The following is a 20,176-nucleotide window of genomic DNA, read 5'->3' as shown; positions in this document are numbered from 1 at the left end:
AGGCCAGGGCCCACATGACACGTGTGTTGAGAGGTCAACAGAAAATATGAAGATGCAACGTTGCCATATATCTGTAACCATGGGTATTATCATCTTCCACGAGTCATCCCTGCCAGGAGAGATCGGGGACTGGGACCAGGCCTCTAGAAAGCCTCTTTATTCCCCAAGAGAATATGGACCAAAACAAAGAATTGATGGCTCAGCATGGCACATGTGGCATCATGCTGCCAATACTGCCAACGATGTCATTGTCTAGGAAGGAAGGCGATACAAGGGAGGGGGGCGGTCGCTCTGTGAAACCAAGGCTATGCCTCTCCTTTGACAAGCCATACTACAGTAGTGTGATCATGTGCACCCACCCGGGTGACTGCGCATCGCCGACATTGCATTGCTGTCTGTATGACAACCCACTGAAGCCAGAGATCAAAGCCATTGTGAGAATCCTGCAGCTTTGATCAACGCTGGGAGCACTACTTAGATGTTGACCCGTAATTGACATTCATTTTGTACAAAAACAATATAATAGTGCATTCGGAAAATATTCAGACCAGTTGTTACAGCCTTATTCTAAAATGTATTAAATTGTTTTCACCCCCCTCAAATCTACACCCCATAATGACAAAGCAAAAACAGGTAAAATACTTTGGCAAAAGTATGAAAAAAATTAAAAACTTCAATAGTACATTTACATACGTATTCAGACCCTTTACTCAGTACTTTGTTAAGCTCTGTCAGGTTGGATGGGGAGCGTCGCTGCACAGCTATTTTCAGGTCTCTCCAGAGATGTTTGATCGGGTTCAAGTCCGGGCTCTGGCTGATCCACTCAAGGACATTGAGACTTGTCCCGAAGCCACTCCTGCATTGTCTTGGCTGTGTGCTTAGGGTCGTTGTCTTGTTAGAAGGTGAACCTTCACCCCCAGTCTGAGGTACTAAGCGCTCTGGAGCAGGTTATCACGGATCTCTCTCTGTACTTTGCTCTGTTCATCTTTCCACTCGATCCTGACTAGTCCCCCAGTCCTTGCCGCTGAAAAACATGCCTACAGTGAAGCATGGTTGTGGCATGCTGTGGGGATGGTTTTCAGCGGCAGAGACTGGGAGACTAGTCAGGATTGAGGGAAAGGCGACCATGTTTCCTCCAGATGTGACCCTTGGCATTCAGGCCAAAGATTTCAATCTTGGTTTCATCAGACCAGAGAATCTTGTTTCTCATGGTCTGAGAGTCCTTTAGGTGCCTTGAGGCAAACTGCAACTGGCCTGTCATGTGCCTTTTACTGAGGAGTGGATTCCGTCTGGCCACTCTACCATAAAGGTCTGATCGGTGGAGTGCTGCAGAGATGTTTGTCCTTCTGGAAGGTTCCCCCATCTCCACAGAGGAACTCTGGAGTTCTGTCAAAGTGACCATCTGGTTCTTGGTCACCTCCCTGACCAAGGCCCTTCTCCCCCGATTGCTCAGTTTGGGCCAGCAGCCAGCTCTAGGAAGAGTCTTGGTGGTTCCAAACTTCTTCCATTTAAGAATGACGGAGGCCACTGTGTTCTTGGAAACCTTCAATGCTGCAGAAATTTGTTGGTACCCTTCCCCCAGATCTGTGCCTTGACACAATCCTGTCTCAGAGCTCTACGGACAATTCCTTCAACCTCATGGCTTGGCTTCTGCTTTGACATGCACTGTCAACTGTGGGACCTTATATAGACAGGTGGGCTTCTTTCCAAATTATGTCCAATCAATTGAATTTAAACACAGGTGGCCTCCAATCTAGTTGTAGAAACATCTCAAGGATGACCAACGGAAACAGGATGCACCTGAGCTCAATTTTGAGTGTCAATGTAAAGAGTCTGAATACTTACGTAAATAAGGTCTGTTTTTTATTTTATTTGTAAAAATGTCTAAAAACCAGCTTTTGCTTTGTCATTATGGGGTATTGTATGTAGATTGATGATGGAAAAAAGCAATTGAATACATTTTTGAATAATGCTGTAATGTTATAAAATGTGTAGAGTTAGGGGGTCTGAATACTTTCCAAATGCACTGTGTGTGTTATATATATATATAAAAATAAAAATAATATTTTTGTACACAATAGTAAATTACGGGTCAACATCTAAATATTGCTCCCAGCATTGATCAAAACAAAGTAGGGATGCACGATATATCGGTGAAGATATTGGAATCGGACCATATTAGCTAAAAATGCCAATATCGGTATCGGCCCGAAGTCTAGTTTATCGCTGATGTGCAAAAACGATGTCAAAGCTGACGTGCACACCTATATAAACGAAATGACGCCATGTAAAATGTTGCACTACACGTGCAACACAGCATTCTTAACCTAACCCACAATGTCCGCTGTGTGGATCGAGCAGTCAACAAGTCCAGCAGTCATTTGAAAGAGTAAGAAAATTTCAGCGAGACAACTCAAAAGACGAAATCCATTAACGGAAAGATAATGGAATTCATTGCCCTTGACAGTCAACCGTTCTCTGTCGTGGGTGATGTTGGCTTTTGCCGACTGGTAGAGCACCGGTACACACTACCAAGTGCGCTATTTTTCCAGATATTGCCCTACCGGAGTTACACAGTAAGTGTCACTGCCATTAGCTTCACGACTGACATTTGGACCAGCAATATCAGCCCCATGAGCATGCAGAGTCTGACAGCACAGTGGGTTGTCGAGGATTTCGTACTGAGGAAAGTCGTATTTCATGCTCATGAATGTGCTGGTTGTCATACCACTGCTGCCATTTAAATGGCATGTGAGAACATGTTTGAAACATGAACACACCAGCTAGCTCCATTCGAACAACTGACTGGAGAAATCAGCTCATCAACTGCGCCTGGAGCAGACGTGATACCCTCTGTCATGGCATTGAAACACCTGCTCAACAACACTGCCCACACAGGCTGTGAACCAGCAAGTCGGTGGCATTCTCTCTTTACTGTGTCGCCACCATGCTCGATGCTAGGTACAAGGACCGCTACTTCGATACAGACAAGAAACAGGGTTAATGTGAAATGTTACAGACACAGCTGGACAAGATGGAAACAGACACAGTGACAGTGCGCACGAGGATGAGAGGCCACGGACAGACAGAGCTGAAACTTCACTGCTTGATATGTATGATGAAATCCTGGTTGAGAATGAAACGACTGAACAAATGAACAGCAACACAGCAAGTCAGTGAAAGAAATAGGTTTTGATTATGTTTTACTGGTAATGGGGTCATACGTAAATGCCAACAGAATATATTTTTGGTCAGTGTTTGTAACCTTTAACTAGGCAAGTCCGTTAAGAACAAATTATTTACAATGACGGCCCACCCCGGCCAAACCCAGACGACGCGGGGCCAATTGTGCGCCGCCCCCCAAACACAACCGGATGTGATACAGCCTGGATTCGAAACAGGGACTGTAGTGACGCCTCTTGCACTGAGATGCAGTGCCTTAGACCGCTGCATCCATGTGTGTTAACTATTTAACTGTACTAGAATGCTTAAAAGGCCGCTAAAATGTTAAATATCGGTATCGTTTTTGGGGCAAGGAATATTTTGGATATCGGTATCGGCCAAAAATGTAATATCGGTGCATCACTACTCAGAATGCTTAAAGTCTTGATCTGACAGTTCTAGTCACGCCTGCCTCTTTTGAATGAGTGGAATCATGAACAGTGATTTGTTTGTTATGTTTGCCTACGTCCCCCGGATTCGCCTTTTTACTCCGTCCTCTCGCAGCACAGGCCGAGGGCATAGTCATAACCTTACGTAAAATGAACTACCCCAGCTTGGAGGCAGCTCAAGTAGGCAACTAGACGCTGCGGACAGTATGTTTGCGAGATGCCGGACAAAAGGCCATTTTAAAACCGCCCCGCGGCTCCTGCCGGGTCTACAGACATCCCCCAGACAAACAAAAACAGACTCTCGGAGGTTGAGTTCACAACAGGCAAATAGTCGCTTTTAGATATGTCAGTCAGTTGGCTAGCTGTCGGCAGAGAATTATATAGCAGTAACATTTAAGGCTCTGGCTAGTATTATTTAGCCAGCTAGAAAGATGAAGTACAAAGCTAAAGTTAAAACAGAGTCTACAGCAACAGGAGCAAAGTACTTGTTACATTTTGAATTTTTAGCAGGAAAATGGTCCAATTCACACACTTATCAAGAGAACATCACTGGTCATCCCTACTGCCTCTGATCTGGCGGACTCACTAAACACATGCTTTGTTTGTAAATGATGTCTGAGTGTTTGAGTGTGCCCCTGGCTATCTGTAAATACATTTGTTTTATATAAACAAGATAATGGTGGTGTCTGGTTAGGTTAATATAAGGAATTTTAAATGATTTACACTTTTGATACTCAAGTATATTTAAAACCCAAATAGTTTTACTCAAGTAGTATTGTACTGGGTGACTTTTACTTGAGTCATTTTCTATTAAAAAAGGTATCTTTACTTTTACTCAAGTATGACAATTGGGTAGTTTTTCCACCACTGGTACAGTGGTTCCCAAACTTCGGTAGTCCCTAGTTACCACAGCCACAAAGTTATGACTAAAACCCACCCATTTCTACAATGTATCTTTTTCAAATCTGATTTTAAACCTTAACCATAGTGCTAACCTTAAATTATGACCAAAACGCACATTTAATTTTTTTATGAATTTTTACAATAGGCTATTGTCCATTTTGACTTTGTGACTGTGGTAACTAATGACAACCCCAAACTTTGGGTCAGGCCCCATCTGGGGCCTCCTGAGAGAATCTGTACAAATTGTATCAAACAAGCTAGGAACCAAAAAAATATGATATGTAAAGAGTTGTTCATCATTACAAACTGACTGAACAGTCGCTGATGCTACTATGTCAGTGTGAATAATTTGTTATATGCCCCCCCCCCTCCCCCCTCCCCCTTCAGGGCTATAGCATTACAATTGTATAGCTAATAGGCTGTGTATTTGTAGATCGACTGATGTGAACGAACCTACAGCAGCCAATGTGACAATGGCTGGGCTGGAGTCATTTTTGCTGTTCTCTAAATAGCATGAAAAGTTTTTCAACTGCATTGAAATGCAGTAAATTAATCCCACCCCCTTACGGACCGCATGAAAACACTGGTTAGAGCCCTGATGAAGAGACTTTGAAAATCAAGATGATTCGCCTAATAAAATAAGTAATTATTTCAGCCAATTTACCAAGTGTTGATCCTATATGTGTTTAAAAGGTGTCACTTTGGTTGGTGTGTTTTTAGGCTACATAATGTTACCCAAAACTGAAACTAAATCGAGCCCCCTTTAAGACCCCCACCACCACTGCTTCACACATTTTTTTTTTTAGCACATAGCAACAGCGTGTTGCCAGGTTTGTTTTGAGTCACTTTCGCGGTCGGTGCTTTTCTTGCTCTCATACCTTTCAAGCCCTCAGCTTGCTCGAGTTCCAAAATCGAAGTGAATGTAGCAGGTATGCACCAGCGCGATAACAGGTACCCCCTGCTGATTCCAAGAGTATTCCATGATCGAGACCAGTCTAAAATAGCAGAACTATGCATACTAGTTCCACTCCACGGTGACGTGGCGGAATAGACGTTCTTCACGTCTGTGAAAAAACTACTTAACTCGTTTGTTACCTACCATTATATAAACCGAAAGAAAATGAACTCAAAATGAATACATGCACAACAATGGGATTGTGGAGTGACTGATTCATATAATAGTAAGATTAAAACGTCCGATACATTGTTGTTCCGAACTCACTTCACTCGCGCTAAATAGGGACGCTCGCTCGGTTGTTGCAAGCACATGCGCAGATCAAATACACCGCTGGAACGTCGATTGAGGTGTCCAAGTAATATTTGAAAGATTGTTCAGAAAACCAGGTGTTTTAACCAGCGTATGTTTACTTCAATGTTGACCTTATGACGATTAAGATAAGCAGAGTACGGTGTTTACATGACTATTACATAATCTGCCATCATCAGTTGAATATCAAATTATTAGTGTTTCGAAGTCAGATATTGAGCTTGCTAGTTAGTTACTACCAACAGCATCGTAACACCGGTACACCAAGTTGGCATGCATGGCCATTTTGACAACGCATTTGACGGTCTGTCAGGTTCCTGACAAGCCAACACGGGAGACACGCTCCCGGAGGGAAAAACTGTCACGTTTAAACACATTTCCTAACAAATTATCAATTGGCAGTCATGGAAAACGGCAATGGATAACATACATTCAGTCGTCTGTTAGCTACGATTCCCACGATCAAGTAGGTACTTAACTTTAGAGGGGGAAACGGAGTAACGTTAGTATATAACGTTAGCTAGGTTAATCCTAGATTATTAGCATTATTAGTAGCTACATAGAAAAGACTAATCATCAGCCATTTTCGCTAACCTTTTATCCACTTGCTAGCTAGTCAACTCGCTTCCAATACTTACTTTTATGTCTGCCTACACCCCATGACTGTTTAGCGAGACTGGGGCTCCGAATTATTGCCCTTCCAGCCGACTTCAAAGCGTCCATACCGTAATCCAAAATTGGGGCAAAGAGCCCAACAAGCTTCGGTTCTTGTCTCTCGAAGCACTTGTTTGTCACACACTCTCCCAAACTTTTCCAGCTGTTTTTTTTGTCTTCTACTTCAGAGACAGCCCAGAATAAATGGATTATGATGTTCATCCCCGCTCTGGGCGGTGTTATATGTAAATTAACCGGATAATGTATATGACGTGTATTTGTGGCATCGCACGAGCGAGGTCGCTGCCCTCGCGGCTTGCACAGGCGGTGCCTTCACAGTGACTGAAATGTATACATCTGAAATAATGTTCCTAGTTATTCTTTTAAACCGGATAGTTTGTCAAAATATCAACATGTTCCGTGGAACATAATTTAGGGGAAATATATAAATGTATGTGTTTTCATGGGTTAATATAATTTGCATAAACGAAGTGTGGTTAAATAATGAGGTTATGGGCATGATGAATATGTAGACTAGATTAATGAATTCCCAGTCGCCTTATATTATTTTGTTATCAATTATATTTATTTATTAAAGACTGAATTGACATGACTCCTGTCATGGAGAAAGATCATAGATGGGCTACAATATTTGTCATCAAGAGATGATGTGCACTGCACAGGTGATGGATTTCATCTCAATTTACACATTCATTTGATACATATTTCAAATCTTTAGATTTCTCTGAAGTTAGACATTTATTTAATATGCATTTCTACCCGGGTCCCTCTTCCCTCCCCTTGTGTAACCCAAGCCCCACAGCTGCTGATGAAAAAAACAGTCAAACCAGTTCCTCAGGGCAGTGTCAGTGGGCCTCTGCTCCATCACCATAGACCCCAGCTCACCTCAGCTGGTCCCTCCAGACTACTCTGTCCCTCCCTGGCATGCTCTGGGTGACATGTTCACCAGTCTGGAGTCAGAGCTATGTGGATAGGACTCATGGGTGTCACATTCACTCATACATCTCCCTCCCAGGCCATAACAAAAGCTCTTTCTTCTTCCCTAGATTCATGAAGGAAAGGTGACTGTTTTTCCTCAATATACATATTTAAATGTTGGTTGTAGTTAAATCTGAGTAATGAAACTGATTCCCACACATGAGTATATGATGACTGTTTCCATTTTTCTAATATCTTTCATCAACCAACATCCATAATGGATAACATCCTTAGATTGTACCTCAGCACAAGGTGAACTTTCCACATTGGATTTCCTTGAGTTTAAATCAACAGTCATTGTCTATTCACATTGTGCACTCAGGGGTTTGGAATGTAAAACATCTGGCACTTCCAGATTTCTAGGGGAGATGACATGCCACAGATATAGTAAGAGTACTAAAATGTATTGTTTTCCTACATGCATAAGCATAGCTGAGTTACAGTATGTACAGTACAGTACAAATGAGAAAGAGCTCATTTGACATGAATCAGACGCTACAGATCAAACAAAGCTTTACTTTGTATGAGCAATAAAACAACCATCTAATACCAAGGGACTCTGTTCACTCTGGTGATGACTAAACCAAATCAAAACCCAGATTCAATAGATATATCTCTTGCAATAACACATACATCTCCTTCAGATGTACAGTTTCATGATTTGCACTTATACCCATCATTTGATGAAAGCCTGGAATGTTCTAAAAGTTCTTTGGACTGCCAATAAATCTCAGCTCCAGAGCGAGACCCTGTTCAAAGTTTGAGTATAGCAGAAACACCTAGCAAAAAGATGAATGGAATTTATATTTTTCAGAATCAATGAATTTGGCAGAAAGAGACACAGTGGATCAGGACAGGTTCAGGTGAGTAGGTAGGCAGTCACTGAAGGCAGATATTTGATATGAGATGTTAATGTAGCCAAATCTTGCTCTGCTGGCAGGGGGAACAGTAAAATATAATTATTAATGTGTAATGGCATTCATGTATAATGTAGTTACTACTTAACTATAATTCATGCACATCCTGTTTGTTTAATATATACAGTTTGACAGTATAACTCTGCCATTGTCTTAATCTGTGGTGAGCAGCAAGTCTATCCACAAGAGTACTGGTTGGTCCCCTCATGGAGAAATAGACCTACCCTTCTTCCGTTGGGTCTGCCCACATTATTCACACCAATGGCCTCTACTATTTCACATCATTGGCCACACAGTAGATGATATCGATTTAATTGTTTCGCATTGCTCTCATTTCCAAAGGCAACATTTTATGACCAGAGCAACCGAGAGCGTATTTTTAATCTGGTAATTTCTTCTTTGACATATGTTTATTAGGTAGGCAGAGCGAAAGACAGAAATGTAATGCTGTCATTCCTCAACTTTATTTCCACAGTCTGGCCATAGCAGACAAAATAATCTAAACAAATCAAAATGCTGATGAGACTAAATTTACATTGCATAATGGCTTCATGCTTTGTTTAGTGCATACTTTGCCAGATTCAGATTGCTTGAAAAGACCCATTATAATCTACTGTGTCAAATCCGAACAGTGGATGTGCCAAATGGAGATGTTAACTTGGAACAAGTGCTATAACACACTCAGGATTAAATATGACACGCAATTAATTCTTAGAATGCTGCAGTTTTATTCCTGATAAGGTTCCTCTATGTGAAGTGGTCAAATATGCATGGTTTGAGGCCTCTATGCCTTACAGTGAGGAACACCCATGCAGATCAGGTGTATAGAAACAGCCGCAACAATACTCTCATAAAAGTATTTGCATATAAAGCATGTGAAGAAAGTCTTTGTAAAGTGCTTTAATGCATCATGTTAAAAGGGTTAATTTAGAGTATAATTTTGAAGAACTAGAAATGCAATGCACCCGATACTTGCCACACAAGCTTGTTTTCTATCATTGGAAGACTGTTGCTGGCAAAGGTACTCCCTTCTCTTCTCTTACATTTTCCCCAATACATATGAATGATCAAAATGAAAATATGCAGCCAGCCCATAATTTGTTTCCATTTAGAGTTCCATCACTTAGAAATCGTTGGCCTTGAGGTTGTTCTAAAGCCTCATCTATTTATCTGTGGCTCTCAGACAGCCAAAGATGTGGATAGAGAATACATAGAGGGGTCAGTGACAGAATAAAAGGGGTGGTGGGCTTAAGTGCCCAGACTGGTCTGAGGATTAAGGCCATCAATATATTAGCGTTGCGTCCTCCACTAATTACCTTCTTATGTCTACCAGGCCTTGCTAAACAGCCTATTGCACAGAGGCAGCTAGTTTATTAGCTGTGATTTAATGTGATTTGATTTAATCTCAGATGAGATTGTAAAAAAATGTACAAATAAAAACACACTGATGCACATTTAAGATAGAGAACCCTCTCAGCTGAACATGTGAGTTGAGGTTACAGAGGCTTTTGAACACTAAAGAGATGGACACTGCCTCCTAGTGGGGGTGAGATTACAGTAACATTTATTTGCCCTTTCAAACTTCACAGATCACTCTACTGCCTGATGTTTATGTACAGTTGAAGTCAGAAGTTTACATACACCTTAACCAAAGACATTTCAACTCAGTTTTTCACAATTCCTGACATTTAATCCCAGTAAAAATTCCCTGTCTTAGGAGTTAGGATCACCACTTTATTTTAAGAATGTGAAATGTCAGAATAATAGTAGAGAATGATTTATTTCAGATTTTATTTCTTTCATCACATTCCCAGTGGGTCAGAAGTTTACATAAACTCAATTAGTATTTGGTAGCATTGCCTTTAAATTGTTTGACTTGGGTCAAATGTTTTGGGTAGCCTTCCACAAGCTTCCCACAATAAGTTGGCTGAATTTTGGCCCATTCCTCCTGACAGAGCTGGTGTAACTGAGTCAGGTTTGTAGGCCTCCTTGCTTGCACACGCTTTTTCAGTTCTGCCCACACATTTTCTATAGGATTGAGGTCAGGGCTTTGTGATGGCCACTCCAATACCTTGACTTTGTTGTCCTTAAGCCATTTTGCCACAACTTTGGAAGTATGCTAGGTGTCATTGTCCATTTGGAAGACACATTTGCAACCAAGCTTTAACTTCCTGACTGATGTCTTGAGATGTTGCTTCAATATATCCACATAATTGTCTACCTCATGATGCCATCTATTTTGTGAAGTGCACCAGTCCCTCCTGCAGCAAAGCACCCCCACAACATGATGCTGCCACCCCCGTGCTTCACGGTTGGGATGGTGTTCTTCGGCTTGCAAGCCTCCCCCTTTTTCCTCCAAACATAACAATGGTCATTATGGCCAAACAGTTCTATTTTTGTTTCATCAGACCAGAGGACATTTCTACAAAAAGTGCAATCTTTGTCCCCATGTGCAGTTGCAAACCGTAGTCTGGCATTTTTAATGGCAGTTTTGGAGCAGTGGCTTCTTCCTCGCTGAGTGGCCTTTCAGGTTATGTCGATATAGGACTCGTTTTACTGTTGATATAGATTATTTTGTACCAGTTTCCTCCAGCATCTTCATAAGGTCCTTTGCTGTTGTTCTGGGATTGATTTGCACTTTTCGCACCAAAGTACATTCATCTCTAGGAGACAGAACGTGTCTCCTTCCTGAGCGGTATGACGGCTGCGTGGTCCCATGGTGTTTATACTTGTGTACTATTGTTTGTACAGATGAACGTGTTGCCTTCAGGCGTTTGGAAATTGCTCTCAAGGATGAACCAGACTTGTGGAGGTCTACAATTTGAGGTCTTGGCTGATTTCTTTTGATTTTCCCATGATGTCAAGCAAAGAGGCCTTGAAATACATCCACAAGTACACCTCCAATTGACTGAAATTATGTCAATTAGCCTATCAGAAGCTTCTAAAGCCATGACATCACTCAAGAAATGTGTGGAGTGGTTGAAAAATGTGTTTTAATGACTCCAACCTAAGTGTATGTAAACTTCCAACTTCAACTGTATGTCATAAAGGACAAGGAAAGAAACTCCAGACTGGGAAAATCTGCAAGAAAAGAATTTATTCCTTGTAAACCTCAAAGAGCGAGAGCGCAGCCAAGGTCAGACCTGGGGTGAAACAGAGCAGACTGCGGGCGGGCATAGAAAACAAAAACGTTTTATACTTTCAACATCAGTTGAGCCAATGACATAGGTAGCACTGAGCAAAACGTTTTCCATATACAGTTGGTCATAACCACACACACAAAATCACCATTTCAGATGACTGCAAAACCACAGACTCAAGCTATTCCTCCCTGCAGAATATAACAATACCAAAAAGAGGAGTAAGGAAACAACTGTAGACGGTTCTTAACACCCATGGCCCAGGCAGTTGCCAATACTGTAACATTCACACAATTAAAGTCCCTTTCTTTCAACTACGTAAACAGTCTACTACAAACAGGTGAGCAGTTTTCCCGCCTGCTTGACATACTTCAGATATTTGTCAAACACGTCAGCCAATGTATTTGCAGTACATTCCTGGATAGCACATATTACTAGAAAACAAGCAATCCTTTCTTGGCACATGGGCTGAAGTTTGAGTATTCAGCAATAAAAGGAGCCCGATGAAGAATTTTCTATGCAAAATTCAGTGGAAATAAATGATGTCTCTTGGTTGGCATTTCCAGAGTCTTGTTTCTTGTACACATTGCACAAAATCCATCAACAGTTTTCCCTGTCAAACAGGTTTTTTTCAACAGTGCAATTTAAGTCAAATCAATAAAAAACATATGCAGGGACAATAGTTCAACCAACAGAACCAGAGTTTACAGCAGAGAGATGTGTTACAGTTGGATGCAGGGGAGAGGCCATGCTGGGAGCCTGGGACCTGTTTGCAGTAGACTTCGTAGTGGCTAACATTACCATATCAACGCACTGTAAAGGAGTAACATGACCATGCTAGAACAGACAAAATGGCCATATCGTCAGAACTGTTGAGCAAGTAGATGGGCTATCTGTTCTGAACCTAAGGTTAGGATCCAGGTTAGGGGTAAAATTGTATTTGTGGTTGGAAAGCCCTGTACTTCAGTCCTTTCTGGCATTGCCAGATACTGACTCCCACCACTGAGGCCCTGTCTCAAGGCACTGTGATCATGACAATTTGTGAGACTATTCTGGGTTTAAAGAGAAGGCATATTATACATGAACTTCGCAATACTATCTTTGCTTAACACTCTTTTCGACAGGATCGTGGAAAGTTGGGGGCTTTGAGGGAAATAAATGTAATTTTGCAGTTGATACTCAACATTTAGGGGTTGTTGTGGATCATTTACTTTGACATCTCTTGTTATTGAAACAAATAACATCTTGGTACAGCTCTGTTCTCATCTCAAAGTGATTTTTCTAACTTTTTGTGAAACAAGTGAAAAAGGAGAGACCACACAATCCACTTTCTAACATAAAAAAAACAATACCATAAAACCCAAGAACAGCCAATGGAAGTTTCAATTTGGTCTCTGATATTCACAACTGAAAAATAATAATAATTGACAAAACAGGGCTAGAGTCCATGCCAATGTTGCTCTACATTCCTCTGGGCATACTGATGGTACCTTCTTACCTTAAAAATAAACTGATATCTGTGCTTAGCGATCAGAATTTATTACATAGAAATAAGGGTGAGCACTCCTGCTACCAGAGATCCACATCCCAGCTCTAAAAGAAATGAAATCGACACCGGAATTACCCAATCCCAAGGCCAGAGACCAAGTAACTGGTAGCAGGTGGAGTAGATGTGGGGGGGGGGGGCTGAAACGCCCTAGATAAGATACACGCCCAATTCTGTGAGATTTCACTAGACATTTACAAGAAGAAAAATAACTGGGAATTCCTAGTCGACATGATGTCTCAGACCTTTTTTTGTTTTAACTACAACAAATACAGTCACAATACAACATCCTTCAGACCCCCCCCCGCCAAAAAAAGTTCTCAGCTGCAAACGTGACAAGCAGATCTGGAGGTGGGCTCTAAAAAATCAAAACAGAAGAGGATGGAAGGAGCGTTCACTTTTTCAGGGGCTGGTAGACAGAGGCGTTGGGGTCCAGGCCAGAGGGACTGGTGTCCATGAACTTGGAGGAGTAGTGGGGGGCCACAGGAGTCATGTTGCTGCTGTCAGCTGTGTAGGATATGCTGGGCATGACAGCCATCACCTCAGCTATCTTCTGCTTTAGGTCCTTGATCTCCTGGTCCTTCTGCAGGATCTGACCTAAGAGACAGACACACCCAGGAAGAAACTTTCAGATTAGACATTCATAATGTCATGCAATCTATTCTACATGAATCACATTCAGTAGGAGATAGGTGGGACTGAGGCAGTATTGCAAAGGTGCTGGACCCAGGCTGAACACTGACCTTGTGCAATCTCCAGCTGTCTCTTAGCATCGCCCAGTGCTGAGAACAAGTCCAGTTTGATGCGGGTCTCTGCAGACAGGCTGTTCTCCAGGTGCTGGGTCTTATCCTGCATGGCCGACAGCGCTGACATCAGCACTTCTGTGTCCTTCTCATTCTCTTTATACTTGTGGAGCTCCTAAGAGAGGGAGGGAACATCAGTACAAGTGGCATTGTCTGTGTGCCAGTGTACAGCAGGTGTGCATGAGTCAACATTTTGCGTTACTTTAACCAAAACGGTTGTTGACGTCAAAAGGCCGCCAACAAAACATACCCGAGTCTTAACTAAACAGTGAGCCTCACCTGCACTTTCATCTCCAGCTCTCTGATCTGTTCTTCTTTGAGCTTGATATCCATGGTCAGCTTCTTACACTCAGTCTCCAGTTCCGTGATCCGCCTCCTCAGCGTATCTGTGCACTCCCCCCTGTGGAGCAGACAGAGAGCGGGATCGCACCTATACTAACAGCAGGGAATAGCTTGAAACTGGCTAACAACAACTGATAGCAGATTATTTATTTTTGGGGAACTCTGGAGCCTTTTACCTGGATGCTGCTGCTAGTGCGACGGCTCTAGCTGTGGTGGCCTCTTCCAGCTTTTTGCGTTTCTTCTCGTCTGAAAGCTGTTTCTCTGCATTGGTGCGGGCCTCCTGCTCAACCTTCAGCCTCTTCTCCAGTTGGCCCACGGCCTGTTTGTCCTTCTGCTTGGCCTGGACAGCGTTATGGAGCCTGCACACACACATCAGCCACAGACCATGTGAGCCAGCGGGACTCCATCCCACCCCAGAAGTGACTTTTTGTAGCAGCTTAGGAGGTTAGGATAATAAAGGGTTAACTAAAATTATAGAATTGTCCCCGACGCGACTCGAAAATATCTAGCTACAACCAAGCCTGCCCTGAGAACAGTCTTGGTTTCCACTAATGCGATTCTGCACCTAGGACACTCAGGAATCCCATTTGGTCAATAATGACTTAATTGGACAATTAAAGCAGCCAGATGCCTAAGTGCTCCCTCTGCTCCAGTCTGGACTGCTGTGATTTGAAGCCTGCCAGACTGAAGCTTTCACAAGCATGCACTGAGACGAGAAGTAGACTGGATCCTCATCCGTAACCTTCACTATTATTTATGATTTAAGAAAATCCATCCTGCCAGTCCTCCCCCACTCCTGAATGTCTTAACACAGAGTTATCACTACATTTCAAACTAGCTCTTCCTGACCCTGGACAAAGTCATTTCGACGAGGGCATTCCAAGCTAAACCCAGTGTTTTTAGCCTCTTGAGCTTACATGGGAAAAAAGCTGTATGATAACCCTTAAGACCTTTGGTCCCAGCTAGTTTTTCCTGACTACGTGACCTGACAAGGAAAAGCTCCTGGTCCTAGTCCCAGCAGGTGATCAGATCCAGTCATGTATGACCTTTGACCTGTGCCACTCACTTGTTCTGCAGCAGCTCGTTCTCTTGTCGCAGCTGGCCCAGCTCAGAGCGGATGGAGCGCTCAGCGCTGCTCAAGGAGCCGATCTGACTGCGCAAGTCCTGCTCCACCTGTCTGCTGGCCTGCAGGTCCGCCTTCAGCTTCTTCACATCCTGCTCCAGCCTGCAGGGTTGGAAGGTGGAAGGAAATAAATGGAGAAAGAAGGGATGATGAGGAAGAGAGAAGCGGATGGGAAAGGGAGGAGAGAGGAGTTAGACAATTTTATGGAGAAACACTAAGAAAATAAGATGTACTTTATTAGTCCATATGAGATGGACATTTCTCTTCTGCTTTCCCCCCCAACCCCTCTGACACACACACACACACACACAAAAGTATGGCCTTACTGAAGAGCTCAGTGACTTTCAACGTGGAACCGTCATAGGATGCCACCTTTCGAACAAGTGACTTCGTCAAATTTCTGCCCTGCTAGAGCTGGGATTCAAACTGGCAACCCTCCAGTTGCTGACCCGCTTCCCTCACCTCGACGCTACTGCCACCCGAGACATGTTTCTGCATAGTGCCTATAGTAGCTTGGTATCATCCACTGTTCCTTTATTTCTCCAGTCTTTGGTAAAGGTTTACCTTGGTTTCATCTGCTCATAATACTTTGTTTCAGTAGCGCAATCTTTGTACCTCTTAGCTCATTTCTAACCTGTCTTATGTTCTGCTGCTGCTGAATGGTTTGCATTTGGCTGTGACTGTTATTCTGCTGTCAAAGCCTCCTGCTGATGGTAGATTGTGCCTGTTGGCCATTTCACTGACAGATGTTTTAGGGTTCCGGTCATTTGTCAGTCGTTTTCCTTGGCCAATCACATCGTTGCCAAATGATTGTCACCGGTGGTTTCTCTTTTTCATGTTCCAAATTGTTGTTTTAACTGTAACCGTTTTCTTTACTACGGTTCTTGCTTTAAGTTCTCGCTTTCAGCTTCAAAATGGCTTGCTTTTCTTTAACCTACAGTTCTTTGGTTGGTTTACTTTTGCCTTTGGAGTCAGTCGTTTTTTAAACAAAGGCTAAAAAGACTAGACATCCACAGATTTATCATTATGAGTGTACAATCAATGCAAAAAGCAAACACTGACCAATAAGAAACATCTGCTAGCCAAGTGTCTATTCAGCCATATTTGTTAACAACAAAAACACAGTGTACCAATATCGTAAGCCAGGGAATCCACTAGTCAGAGACTGTGGCAAATGCAGGGTACATTTGAATGTGTATTACCCTGAACACCATGACAACTTGCCACACCAAATTTGACTTTCTTCTCACATTCTATACCCAGCTGAACAACTACAGACAAACAGGATGACACAGCCATCTTAAACTCAAGGTTCTCCTTTTCAGCCAGCATCATTTTGTGGCAAACTGATTTTAACAGTCCAAGTTTCTCACACCCCAGCCCACACAGTGGAAACAGCTCTACTTAGCGCCTATCTATCTGGAGCCTGCACTGCAGCAGGGTTAGTTTGAGGTGTCAGGGACTGGCTCCACACTCACATGACATCTGATAAGGGGAAGCATCCCATACAGCCATCATGTATCAGCAAGTCACTAATACTTTGAGAATATGAGAACTGTGACATCCAGGTGTGACATTCAACATGCTTTGGCTAGGCGAACCAAACGAGTGTGCTCGCATACTCCCTTAAAAAAGTCCTTCACTTGAAAAACAAGAAAGAAAATGGCAATAGTACAATAGTATTTTTCAAGTGAAAACATGTGCATGAAAACGAATGAATTAGTCTCTCATTGAACACTTCATTGAAGAATCCCTACTGTTGACCAATCACCGACGAAGGGGCATAGAATTTGGCTACCAACTTTAGATTGCCTTGATAAAAAAATGGCATGTGGACGAACAACCGAAGAAACCCTTGCCGAAGACCAAAACGTCACAAAATGTCATAATATATGCATGAACTGTTCCGGCTGGGAAGCATGTGGACGCCTTAATGAGTGAGTGTGTGTGAGTAGCCTCAAGCAAGCACAGCTGTTTGTGTATGGATGATGTGTTCTCTCTACTGTACTAGTGCTGTAGGCTTCTCTAATGGGTGCGTGTTAAACTCGCTTAGCCAGGTGCGTGTGCTGTACATACTGTGCTGTGTATATAATGTGCTCTTATCATAAGAGCACCTTCAGCCTGCTCAACCAGATGCATACAGTACGTGCATCTGCATATAAGTGCTCTTACCGTACGAGCGCCTCAGGCTTGCTCAGCTGATTGTTGGGGATGCAGTTGTCTGTTGGGTCCCTGTGGGAGCCCGCTGCTGGACCCTTCCCCACTGCACACTTCTGCTTCTTCCCAGAGGAAGAGGAGGAAGGGGCGGACAAGGGGACGCTGCCGTTGGTGGCGCTGTGTCCGCGGGGCGAGGAGTTAATTGCGGTGTTGCCACTAGTGTTCTTGTAGTTTTTCGAGGAGGAGGATGAGGAGGAGGAGCAGGAGGAAGAGGAGTTCTCCTCCTTCAGCAGCAGGTTCTCTGTGCTGCCCACCAGTTCGGTGGTCAGTCTCCTGTTGTTCATATGGTTCTCCATGTACTCCATCTCCTGGAGTTTACAGTCTACCGATGACGGCAGGATGCTATTGTGTTGCTTTTTGGCCTCGCGGCCCTCTTTCCATTTTTCTCTGTACTCCAGCTCCGGTAGCGGTGCTGGCGTCTTTTTACCGACAAGTGCTCCATTCTGTGAGACTGGGACGGAGTCCACCTCAGATATCCCTTTAGCTGCTGCAGCTGAATGGAGGATGAAAGTCAGAAAGGAGAGAGATTAAATACAGTTGAAGTCAGAAGTTTACATACACCTTAGCCAAATATACTGCTCAAAAAAATAAAGGGAACACTTAAACAACACATCCTAGATCTGAATGAAAGAAATAATCTTATTAAATACTTTTTTCTTTACATAGTTGAATGTGCTGACAACAAAATCACACAAAAATAATCAATGGAAATCCAATTTATCAACCCATGGAGGTCTGGATTTGGAGTCACACTCAAAATTAAAGTGGAAAACCACACTACAGGCTAATCCAACTTTGATGTAATGTCCTTAAAACAAGTCAAAATGAGGCTCAGTAGTGTGTGTGGCCTCCACGTGCCTGTATGACCTCCCTACAACGCCTGGGCATGCTCCTGATGAGGTGGCGGATGGTCTCCTGAGGGTTCTCCTCCCAGACCTGGACTAAAGCATCCGCCAACTCCTGGACAGTCTGTGGTGCAATGTGGCGTTGGTGGATGGAGCGAGACATGATGTACCAGATGTGCTCAATTGGATTCAGATCTGGGGAACGGGCGGGCCAGTCCATAGCATCAATGCCTTCCTCTTGCAGGAACTGCTGACACACTCCAGCCACATGAGGTCTAGCATTGTCTTGCATTAGGAGGAACCCAGGGCCAACCGCACCAGCATATGGTCTCACAAGGGGTCTGAGGATCTCATCTCGGTACCTAATGGCAGTCAGGCTACCTCTGGCGAGCACATGGAGGGCTGTGCGGCCCCCCAAAGAAATGCCACCCCACACCATGACTGACCCACCGCCAAACCGGTCATGCTGGAGGATGTTGCAGGCAGCAGAACGTTCTCCACGGCGTCTCCAGACTCTGTCACATGCTCAGTGTGAACCTGCTTTCATCTGTGAAGAGCACAGGGCGCCAGTGGCGAATTTGCCAATCTTGGTGTTCTCTGGCAAATGCCAAACGCCCTGCACGGTGTTGGGCTGTAAGCACAACCCCCACCTGTGGATGTCGGGCCCTCATACCACCCTCATGGAGTCTGTTTCTAACCGTTTGAGCAGACACATGCACATTTGTGGCCTGCTGGAGGTCATTTTGCAGGGCTCTGGCAGTGCTTCTCCTGCTCCTCCTTGCACAAAGGCGAAGGTAGCGGTCCTGCTGCTGGGTTGTTGCCCTCCTACGGCCTCCTCCACGTCTCCTGATGTACTGGCCTGTCTCCTGGTAGCGCCTCCATGCTCTGGACACTACACTGACAGACACAGCAAACCTTCTTGCCACAGCTCGCATTGATGTGCCATCCTGGATGAGCTGCACTACCTGAGCCACTTGTGTGGGTTGTAGACTCAGTTTCATGCTACCACTAGAGTGAAAGCACCGCCAGCATTCAAAAGTGACCAAAACATCAGCTAGGAAGCATAGGAACTGAGAAGTGGTCTGTGGTCCCCACCTGCAGAACCACTCCTTTATTGGGGGTGTCTTGCTAATTGCCTATAATTTCCACCTGTTGTCTATTCCATTTGCACAACAGCATGTGAAATTTATTGTTAATCAGTGTTGCTTCCTAAGTGGACAGTTTGATTTCACAGAAGTGTGATTGACTTAGAGTTACATTGTGTTGTTTAAGTGTTCCCTTTATTTTTTTGAGCAGTGTACATTTAAACTTAGTTTTTCACAATTCCTGAAATTTAATCCAAGTAAAAATTCCCTGTCTTAGGTCAGTTAGGATCACCACTTTATTGTAAGAATGTGAGATGTCAGAATAATAGTAGAGAGAAATAATTATTTCAGCTTTTATTTCTTTCATCACATTCCCAGTGGGTCAGAAGATTACATACACTCAATTAGTATTTGGTAGCATTGCCTTTAAATTGTTTAACTTGGGTCAAACGTTTTGGGTAGCCTTCCACAAGCTTCCCACAATAAGTTGGCTGAATTTTGGCCCATTCCTCCTGACAGAGCTGGTGTAACCGAGTCAGGTTTGTAGGCCTCTTTGCTCACACATGCTTTTTCAGTTCTGCCCACACATTTTCTACAGGATTGAGGTCAGGGCTTTGTGATGGCCACTCCAATACCTTGACTTTGTTGTCCTTAAGCCATTTTGCCACAACTTTGGAAGTATGCTAGGTGTCATTGTCCATTTGGAAGACACATTTGCAACCAA

General features: G+C 43.4%; 2 protein-coding genes across 6 annotated transcripts in view; both read right to left on the bottom strand.

Moving 5' to 3' along the window:
* arhb (low density lipoprotein receptor adapter protein 1-B) overlaps positions 1-6,720 on the bottom strand; it is a 52,299-nt gene extending 45,579 nt beyond the window's left edge. For 3 of the 5 annotated variants that reach the window (XM_045723247.1, XM_045723248.1, XM_014210437.2), the window contains exon 1: positions 6,420-6,720. In XM_045723247.1, coding sequence (XP_045579203.1) covers positions 6,420-6,657 — 238 coding nt within the window. In that variant the 5' untranslated portion in view covers positions 6,658-6,720. 5 annotated transcript variants of the gene reach the window in all.
* A 4,708-nt stretch (positions 6,721-11,428) lies between these two features.
* Positions 11,429-20,176, bottom strand: part of LOC106610893 (macoilin-2) — a 30,671-nt gene continuing 21,923 nt past the window's right edge. The window contains exons 6-11 of the mRNA XM_014210557.2: positions 17,478-18,015; positions 15,249-15,407; positions 14,359-14,541; positions 14,120-14,240; positions 13,781-13,955; positions 11,429-13,634 (exon numbers count right to left, since the gene is read on the bottom strand). Coding sequence (XP_014066032.2) covers positions 13,432-13,634; positions 13,781-13,955; positions 14,120-14,240; positions 14,359-14,541; positions 15,249-15,407; positions 17,478-18,015 — 1,379 coding nt within the window. The 3' untranslated portion in view covers positions 11,429-13,431. The remainder of the gene's footprint in view (positions 13,635-13,780; positions 13,956-14,119; positions 14,241-14,358; positions 14,542-15,248; positions 15,408-17,477; positions 18,016-20,176) is intronic.

The sequence above is a fragment of the Salmo salar genome, chromosome ssa09, assembly GCF_905237065.1.
Source record: "Salmo salar chromosome ssa09, Ssal_v3.1, whole genome shotgun sequence".
Lineage (NCBI taxonomy): Eukaryota > Metazoa > Chordata > Actinopteri > Salmoniformes > Salmonidae > Salmo > Salmo salar.
This window is presented reverse-complemented; position numbering and strand designations above follow the sequence as displayed.